Source organism: Budorcas taxicolor, chromosome 11, assembly GCF_023091745.1.
Source record: "Budorcas taxicolor isolate Tak-1 chromosome 11, Takin1.1, whole genome shotgun sequence".
Taxonomy (NCBI): Eukaryota; Metazoa; Chordata; class Mammalia; order Artiodactyla; family Bovidae; genus Budorcas; species Budorcas taxicolor.
Genome location: NC_068920.1, coordinates 127,774,071 through 127,783,681, shown reverse-complemented (window position 1 = coordinate 127,783,681; position 9,611 = coordinate 127,774,071). Strand labels below are relative to the sequence as shown.

Here is a 9,611-nt window from a genome sequence, read left to right as displayed (position 1 = left end):
GGAGAGTGTGGAAGGACAGGGGAAGGGCAGTAGAGGGAGCCTCGGCGAGAAAGGCACCATGAAATACTAGGGGAGTGCTCTTTGGGGCACAAGATTAAAAAAACCTGGGTCCCAGGAACCAGTGGGGCAGGAGAGACCGAGGAGGAAAAGCAGATTCCCTGAGGGGCTCCTGGGATGCAGCCACGGATGTCCTTGGCAGGGGTGCAGCTCAGGGAGGAGGGGGCAGAAGCCAGGGGCTTGGGCAGCGAGTGGTGGACACAGTGAAACAGAGGGAAGCAAGGATGCTCTAGACTGTGCGGCGCCTTGTGCGAGGTGGACCAGCTCGCTGACAGAGGGACGCGGGCGGCTTTGAGCCACAGTGGGGCACGTGCAGGCCTTGGTCCTGTGAGTGTGGACCAGCCCTTCTAGAAACTGACTGGGGAGGAAGGAGAGGAACGGTCATTAACCAAGGGGGATGCTGGGCCAGCGAGGGACTCATTTTTAGGATGTGAGAGCCTGGTGCCAGCTGACTCAGATGAGGGAGGAGAGTCCATGAGGAAAGAGTACAGGACAGGAGCCTGCAGCCTGCAGGAAGCTGGGTGGTGGCCCTGGCAGGACGGTCAAGGCTAATGTTGTTGCCATGAGTTTGGGGGGCTGGGCGCTGACGGGGAGCAGTGTTGAGCCTGGAGCCTAGGGCCCGTGTGTCAGTGGTGCTGCGGACAGGAGTTAGCTGAGAACCTCTGCTTTGGGGCTGGGGAGAGGATGCCCAGAAGGGACACTGACCCTGCCTGTCCTGGGTCACCAGTGGTTCCAGTGCCCAAGACTGGGTGACACACAGACTGCCAGGCAGTGGGTCTAGAACTGGGCAGGCCAGGCTGGAGATGGTCTTGGCACAGAGTTTTGGTTTACCTTTTTTTTTTTTTTAAATTTGGTTGTGCAAGGAAGGTCTTAGTTGCAGCATGTAGGATCTAATCTTCTGACCAGGGATCGAACCCCGGCTCCCTGCATTGGGAGTATGGAGTCTTAGCCCCTGATCACCAGGGAAGTCCCTTGTTTATTTACAATTTTACTTTTTATTATGGAATATTTTTGAAGACACCCCAAAGTTGTGGGAAACTCAAACTCTCATACCTATCATTTAGTTTCAACAGTTATTACTATTGGCAACATTATTATCCCTTCTTTAAGTACCTTTTAAAAATTAAAAAAAAGTAGACGATTTTTTAGAGCAGTTTTAGATTCATAGCAAAACTGAGTGGAAGGAACAGATTTCTCATATACTCCCTGTCAAAAACTTTTTTCCTGGAAAATAATTTTAAACTTATAGAACTTGCAAGAACAAGTTTGCTTATTTTTAAATAATCTTTTTATTAGAGAATATATTCTCAGAATGAATACAGAAGAAAATTAAGGTCCTCATGACCCCACCACCCAGACAGAGGCACTGTTCTAGTTTTGTTGTATTGGGCTGGCCAAGAAGGTTGCTTGGATTTTCTCATAAGATGTTAAAAATCCTGAACCAACTTTTTGGCCAAACTAGTATTTTCTTCCAGTCTTTTTTCCATGTTCATACACATATTTTCAATTGGACTGCTGAATCTAGAGACTAACTGCCTTTCTGTCTTGTGTGTTAGCCCGAGGGCCTTTGCCCCCAAACCCCTGCACAGAGTGAGCTGAGAGCAACAGCAGTCCATCTGAATTTGTGATGTGTGATTGCCCTCATTCCCTGGTTTCAGCTCATTCCCTCCTCTCTAGCATCCCTTTACTCTTTGTTCTTCTTGGGTAACACTAGTAGATTTCTGGTGGGATGAGGTGCCCAGTGCTCCTTGGACCCCCATCTCGCCTGCCTCCCATTCTCATCTCTGTGGAATTAGGGCACCCGTGTCTGAGTCTTTCTTCCCCACTTACCTGAGAACTCTGTGAGGGCAGGGCTCAGATCTGATTCATCACCCAACGTGAAGCAGAGTTAGCCTCAAGAAATAGGTCTGGAATGGAATCAACCCTCTTCTCCGGCACTGCCCATCCCCATCTAGCTTCAGACTAGACTCAGAGCCTTACACACACTTGCAGCCACCAGCATGGTGTGTGGCCCAGGGTAGGTGCTCGATAAATGGCTGTTACTGCTGCTACCAATAACCTGGAGACTTCCCTCCGTGTCAGAGCTCCTCTGGCGTTTCCATCTTCCCTTTCCTGCCTTCCCCTCCTTCTTCTGGATGGTAAGGCAGAGACCACTTTGACACGCCAGACGGAAGGGGCCACCCTTTGTTCCCCATCTTCTATAAGTCAGGAGCAAAGCTGAGTTGGCAGTGGATTCCAAAGCAGCAGCTCCTGTGCCGAGGCTGTTTTATATGTTTGCATTCCTCAAGATACCAGTTATCATTAGCAGCAATTAAAGCTATTTTGGGATCAGTTCAAAGCTGCCTTTGAGGTATTTTAAGTTGGACAAAAGTCCTCCACGTGTCTAGCTTTAAGCTGAGTGTCCTGATGTCATTAGAAACCCACTTGTACTTGGAGACTACAATCTGTATACTTTGATTTTTGTGAATGTTTCATAAATTTCAGGACTGTTTGTTAAAAGTGAGTTCATGTCTCCAGAGCTGTTTGGATTACCTGATGAGTCCTGCTACCAACCTCAGTTAAATGGAGGGGACCATGGGGATGGGAAAGAGGGGGATCTTCTGGGGTCTTCCCTTAGAGTCAGTCCCTGTTGCCAGGTAGAACCCCTGCCCCTAGGGAGGGTGGCAGAAATAAGAGAAGGAAGGGGTGAGGGTTTGGTCCATGGCGGGGGCACCAGGAATCGGGAAGAAGGCGGGAGCGTAATTTGGAGGGTCTGGGTTGGGAGGAGGGGAGTGGGGAGGTCTTCCGAACACCTTAAGTAATCTTCATAGTTGACTGAGAGATAAAAACAGGGGAAGAACTGGTTTTGGCATATTGAACTTCTAGGGAGTCAGCCAGAAACTTGTTCTGACCAACTGTTGGTTGGCCCTGGCCTTGACCCTGGGTCTGGAGGGCTGGCAGTGGCTTTAGGCCTGGGACCACTGTTCCCTAAACTTCTCTGGGACCCTCCAATGTGATGGTCTTGCAGGCTGCTGACAAGGGGAGTTCAGCTGGTGGGTTGAGCGGGGTGGCATCCAGGTGGAAGGCTTTTAAACCAGGAGGTAGATGAGTGTCGAGAGGGTCGCAAATGGGAGAAGGTGGTTCTGGAACAGTGAAGAACAGGGGCAGGGACCCGGGGAAGGAATACTCTGTCCCCGAGCTGTGCCCAGGACCCAGGGTGGGAAACACACAAGGAAAAGCTATCCTGCCCTAGCGCTTTTGGCCACAGGTGATGTGAATGCCAGGTGTGGCATTCCCACTCAGAACAGCAGGACTGGCATCCAGGGGCTGTGGTTTGGGGTTCAGGCACCTGCCAGTGCCGTGGATTTCCCCACATGCCTGGCTTTGGTCAGAGCCCACCCAGATGCCCTTGGATTCTGATCTGAATCCCTAACTAGATTTTTGAGCACAATTCACCACTCTGCCCCTCTTTTCAGCTTGAGGACCTGATGCCACCACACACTGAGGCAGGACACCGGAAGCTGCTGGGTCCCCACCTCCCAGGAGCTGTGCCATCAACCCTCCCCAACCCCACATTCACATCAACCCTAGGACAGGGTCTTGGAAGGAATGGGCCAGGTGGGAGCTGCAAGGAGCGAGCCAGGCTTGGGGGAGTTTGCTTGTGGTGGGAGAGCCTGGAGGCAGGAGGAACAGAGGGAATCGTGTCTTTGGCCCCACACAGTGAGGGCAGTGGGTGGGGGCAGAAGGCGGTGTGACCTACTTTCGAAGCAGTGTGGCTGTGACTGGGGCTGCTTCAAGTGGTCAGCCTGCACACACACGTTGGTCTTAAACTCTTCAAAATCAGGCTGTTAACCAGCTGTATCCTGTTTTCATTAGCGTGTAAGCCACAGTGATGGGACCTGCCTAGTTTTCTGGGCCAGTAAGTATGCCCAGGGGCTAATAAACTGCAGATGCCTCCAATAAATTTGGTTTTAATACTTAGTGTAAATGTGTGTGCAAAAAAATCTGTGAAATGAAAGGGGGGGGCTGAGCTCTATATGCATGTTACACAATTGCTTAGTTGTTTTGAGCTGAGAACTATAGTGTGACTGTGTGTTTGGTGTGGGTTTTGCATGCGCAGGATGTGAGCACAGTGTGTGGGGAGGTGCGTTTTTGTGGACACATGTATATGTGTGAGGGCTTCCCAGGTGGTGCTAGTGGTAAAGCAGGAGACGCAAGAGACGTGGGTTCCATCCCTGGGTCTGGAAGATCCCCTGGAGTAGGAAATAGCAACCCACTCCAGTATTCTGGCCTGGAAAATTCTCCTTGGACAGAGGAGCCTGGCAGGCTTCAGTCTTTGGGGTCACAAAGAGTCGGATACAACTGAGTGACTGAGCATATATGTGTGATGTGTGGTAAGGAGGGTGTGCATGTGTGTATATGTCCATGTGTGTGAAGTCCCATCAGATGGGTTGGAGACACAACCAGCTACCTAATTTACAGGGCCTGGAAAAAATGAGCATGGGGCTCTTTGTTCCAAACTACTGGGAATTTAAAGTCAGCAGCACAGCAGACCAACCCTGGCCTTTCTGAGAGCAGAGTCCCTGGGACTTCACAGGTTGGATGCTCATCAAGCCGTCCCCGCTTAGAAAAAGTGCACCTTCTGTCTCCCCTCAACCTTCTCTGTTGCCTTGAAAACTCCTTAAATTCGTGTCTGCTCTCACCCCATCCAGTTTCCAGGGTGACCTTGATCTTGGGAGTGCGGGGCGCCGGCCAGAGGCAGCTGGAAAGGAGCTGCAGAGCCCCTTATCAGGGCACAGCAAGGGCTGGTGGCGCCTTTTCTGCCCCTCCTGGTGTTACATCTGGGTCTCACCCTGAAATCTGTAGGGTGTCTCCAGGCTCTTTGCTCAACATGACCTCCAGGTCCCCTGGAGAATGCCCAGGTCCCCTCCGAGGCCCCCCCCCACTGCCCACCCTGCACCCCAGGACCCCCTAATCTCAGAACTTGAGGGGTTGGGCTCCTCTCTGGGTTCCACTGTGCCCCAGCAGTGGTCAGGCAGAAGAAACAGTAAAGAGAAGGGGAATGAGGCTTCTGGGGTGTTCCCACTGCTCACCAAGGGCTTCAGTTCTCAGGGGCCCCCGATGGGCCCTTTCATGGGCTTATAATGCATCACACGCCACCCCACCCCCACCCCTAGGGCTGGGGAGGGATGAGATGGCAAAGGGGAGGCAGGGAGTGGGGCCAGCAGAGCTCAGAGCCCCAAAATCTCAATGAGGGGTGTGGAGGGTGGGGACCCCGTAAACCCTTTCTGTTTATTGTCCTGATTTACCTCCTCTTGGGATAAGTGCCTGCCTCCAAGCACACTTTGGAGATGCCAATGGGTAATAATGAGGGTGTTCCCGCCCCAATACCTATATTTGTCAATAATTAACCACGATTTCCTAGGTCCTGGGAGGAGGCAGTGGCGCCTGTCCTGCCCCGGCTGGGCTGCGCATCAGTTCAACACTGACACAGCAGTCCCAAGGTTCCTGAGTGGTTCTGAGGTCTTCCAGGGATGGGCCTCTCCCAAGGCTGAAGGGAGCTGGAGAACTGAGGTCACCATTTTCCTGATCTTCACGAGAGAACCTCCCTAATCTCAACCCTTGCCAGCTCGCCTAGTAGCCATGAGATCCCCTGTGTGTTTGTCTTGGGGACCCCAGGTGGGACTGTGTGGAGAGCTAACCTAAAGGGGTTCGCTGAGGAGGGCCTCAGGTCCAAGGACCCAGAAGAATAAGGGCTGTGGGGGAGCGTGAGGCAAGGGGGGCTAGAGAAGGGACTTGGGCACAAGCGGTTGGGCAGGAGTGGAGATGCTAGAAGCTTGTTAATCACTGGCTGTGGTGCTTTGCCTGCCCCAGAGAGAGTGACCAAGGTCTGCAGGCAAGAATGTGATGACAAGCTGGCTTTCCAGAAAAAGGGGGGCTTGATTTAGAATTTGCCAATTTCTGTGGTATAAATGCTCCCACCAAGTCTGGTTTCAAGCTACCAGTTGGTTTAAGACTAACTCAGAAAATTCTCAGATATTTAGCCATCAGCTCTCATTGCCCGCTAGATCACTGCCCCCTTCAGAGGCCATCAACAGCAAAGCCCCAGGACCTAGCCGGATGCCTCTCTGAGCCCAACACACCTGCTTCCCTGCCTTTATTTGCAAAATGCCCTTACATGCACTGGGCAGCTTGGGCCTGAGACAAGCCATTTAGCCATTCAAGCTCCTTGTTTTTCAGAATGGTGGAGTACAGCGGATGGTCTGTCCTACAGGTTGTCCTGACGCTCACTGGGGGGATAGACGTTGAATGACTTGGCCAAAGTGAACACCAAACCCAATCAAGTGAGGACCATGACCCAGGTCCCAGGGACCTCCTATTTCCAGACAATGGTAACAGGGAGACCTAACCTCACTGTCCACCATGATGGTCTGAAAGGCCACAGTGGGGGCATCCAGCAGTCCTAGTTGCCAGTTGAGAAGCCACCTTACTTCTTACTTCCCTCGGTCACATGCCAGCCTCCTAACTCGTTCGCACTTCCAGGGGACCAAGGGTTCAAGGTGATGAATACCAGGGAGCCACAAAGCCACTAAGGTCAGTACCTGGGCCACAGAACAATGCCCATTCCAGGGACCAGGAGTCTATCCACAAACATCCATTGGCAGAAGGGGCTTCCTGGTCTTGTGGGTGCAGGGCCGTTTCTCTGGGGGCAGGTTCTGCATTGTGCAATCCTCTAGGAGACCCACCTGCCCAGTGACTCCACTTCCCCCTCCACTGGGTTTCTGGAATGGCATGATGGCCCCACCTCAGCCAGGCAGCTGTGATGAGAGGTGTTGACCCAGCTGCCTCTGTGCTGGCTCACTGTGTCAGGTGCAAGGGGCTGACACAGCCACAGGGGCTAAGGGTCTTCTGGCATAGTCAGAGGCCCTGGGACCAACCAGGGGCAGGACTGGAGCCAGGGTCCTCTGGAATTCAACCAGGCACCAGGTGATCAGTGGGACAGGGAGCTGGTGACAGACAGGCTCTGGGCCAGGAGAAACAGCCCAGAGCCACAGGTGTGCTGCTGGTTCTTGCTCCTCTCCTGTCTTCATCTCTCCTGTTTGGTGACAGCACTCAGCAGGCTTGGAGCCCAATAAAGAGCGCCTACTTGCCCCAGAGTCAGTTTCTGCCAGGCCTGGAGGCAGTCGTACATGGGCAGGACACAGACCTATGAATGAACCACATAGCACACTGCCATGGTGGTCACGTGGGAGTGGGCACACTGGTGAGGCCAGAGTAGAGGGCTCTGTGGAGGGGTGACATTTAAACAGGGTCATCAGTGTGGGCCCCCCAATAGCCCCAGTCACCCTGCACAAGCCCAAGTCAGACTCCAGCCATGATCTGTCTTCTGGGTATCCATGGGGTGCCCTGGGACGGCTCTCCACCCTCCCACCCCCAAACCCCACAGGAGGTCCCACAGGAGGTCCCACAGCCAGCCTCCTCCATCTAAAGCCATCCAGACTCTCACTGCTGGCTTTGCCAACACAGTGGGTGCTTCCCCCTCTTGGAGTAAAAAGGAGTGGAATTCTCTTGCTGCTCTTTCCACAAATGCCCAGATGAAGAGGTGGTCTGAAGAACCTGGGGAACAGACTCTTATAAAGATTTCTGGAGGGTGAGACAGGAGAAGCCGAGGAGGAGGCCTGCCTAGAGGTAGAGTCGGAGCCTGACTCCAGATTCTGGCACTCACTCCCAGAAGGCAGAATGACTCTGAATTAGGTGTGATCAACCAGGGAAAACTACTGTAGCAATTGCATTCATGGAAAATGTGTCCATGTGTTCCCTCATTTAAAGAAACTATTTATGGGCATTCTTGATTCTGAGGACTCTCCTCCATCTTGCCAGAGAATCTTATGGGATTCTGTGCTTGGTTCAGAGCTCATGAGAAACACCCAGCCCCTCACTTCAATCAGAGCAGAAACACAGTAAATGTAAGCTCCTTCCCCTTAACCACTCAAAGGGGGTCACTCAAGGCTGAGGGCAAAGGGGCCTCCCCAGTTGAGAAGCTGATGGTCCCGGGTCCTGCCTCTGGTCCCTGACTCCACCTGCCTTTAGCTGATGACAAACACCTGGATGTCGTAACGTCGTCCTGTCCTCATCTGTTATTCTGGGACACAGGCTGGGGAGGGTACCTGAGGAGGCCCCCTCTGACCCAGGCTGGCCTTCCTTGCAACGTGGGCTCCCCGCGGCCTGTCGTGTTGATGGATGCAGAAGGGCGGGGCACTGATCCTGCCCGTCGAGCAGGATGCTGGAGGGAGGGGGAGTGGGAGGAGCAGGGGCGGAGCTCCCAGAACAAAGGCGAATGGGGAGCCCTGGGGGCCCAGGCTGGGTATCAAAAAGGCTCTGCAGAGTGAGCAGGCCACAGCTCTGCACCCAGCAGTCAGTCAGACAGCCTTCGCCTGGTCCCTCCAGCTTGCCAACAGCGGGCACCCAGCAACAGTCTGCTTAGAGAAGCCTTGCTCTCCAGCGTGATTGCGCTGACACTGCTCTGTGGCTTTCTCTACCTGCTGTGGGTTGTTGCTGCCATTCCAGAAGGGAGCAGAGGGATGGCCGGGAGCGGAGTCAGGAGCCGGGAGCGTGCCTTCGTCCCAGAGCCTTTCGATGGAGCCAGTGTGGCCCCACACCTCTGGCTGCATCGCTTTGAGGTCATCAACCACCTCAACCACTGGGACCACATCACCAAGCTGAGGTTCCTGAAAGAGTCCCTCAGGGGAGACGCCCTGGGGGCCTTCAATGGTCTCAGTCCCGAGGACCAGGAAAACTACGGGGCTGTGAAAGAGACCCTCCTGAAGACCTTCGGGGGGCCTGAGGCTGCCCACAGCCACCTGCCCAAGGAGATCGTGTTTGCCAACAGCATGGGTAAGGGCTACTACCTCAAAGGGAAAATTGGCAAAGTGCCCGTGAGGTTCCTGGTGGACTCCGGGGCCCAGGTCTCCGTGGTCCACCCCAGCTTGTGGGAGGAGGTCACCGATGGCGACTTGGATACGCTGCGGCCCTTTGAAAATGTGGTGAAAGTGGCCAACGGGGCCGAAATGAAGATCTTGGGCGTCTGGGATACAGCAGTGTCCCTGGGCAAGCTGAAGCTGAAGGCAGCCTTCCTAGTGGCCAACGCGAGTGCAGAGGAAGCAATCATTGGCACCGACGTGCTCCAGGACCACAACGCCGTCCTGGACTTCGAGCACCGCACATGCACACTTAAAGGGAAGAAGTTCCGCCTTCTGCCAGTGGGAGGGTCCCTGGAAGATGAGTTCGACCTGGAGCTCATAGAGGAGGAGCCCTCCTCAGAGGAGCGGGGGCAGCAGCTCTCTTGTTGAGAAGCTCCCTTTGCCTCATCCCTCAGATATTGGTGGGAGGACCCACCGTGGTGGAGGGGACAGGCACGTCTCCTCAGCAGGTCACTGGACTTGGCCAGCCCTCTGAAACCAACTCCCCCGCTCCTGCTCCCCTCCCTTTCCCGCTCCCCTCCCTGCTCCTCCCTCTGCAGGGGCCTTTATCTGCCCTGCTCAGGGGAAGCTTCCATTGGAAAAGGAACAGGTGAG

General features: G+C 54.0%; 1 protein-coding gene across 1 annotated transcript; it reads left to right on the top strand.

Moving 5' to 3' along the window:
* Positions 1–8,317: 8,317 nt before the first annotated feature.
* On the top strand, positions 8,318–9,386 carry ASPRV1 (aspartic peptidase retroviral like 1). The gene is given in 2 exon segments (XM_052649792.1): positions 8,318–8,452; positions 8,454–9,386. Coding segments are annotated over 2 exon segments (1,068 nt in total).
* The last annotated feature ends 225 nt before the right edge of the window (positions 9,387–9,611 follow it).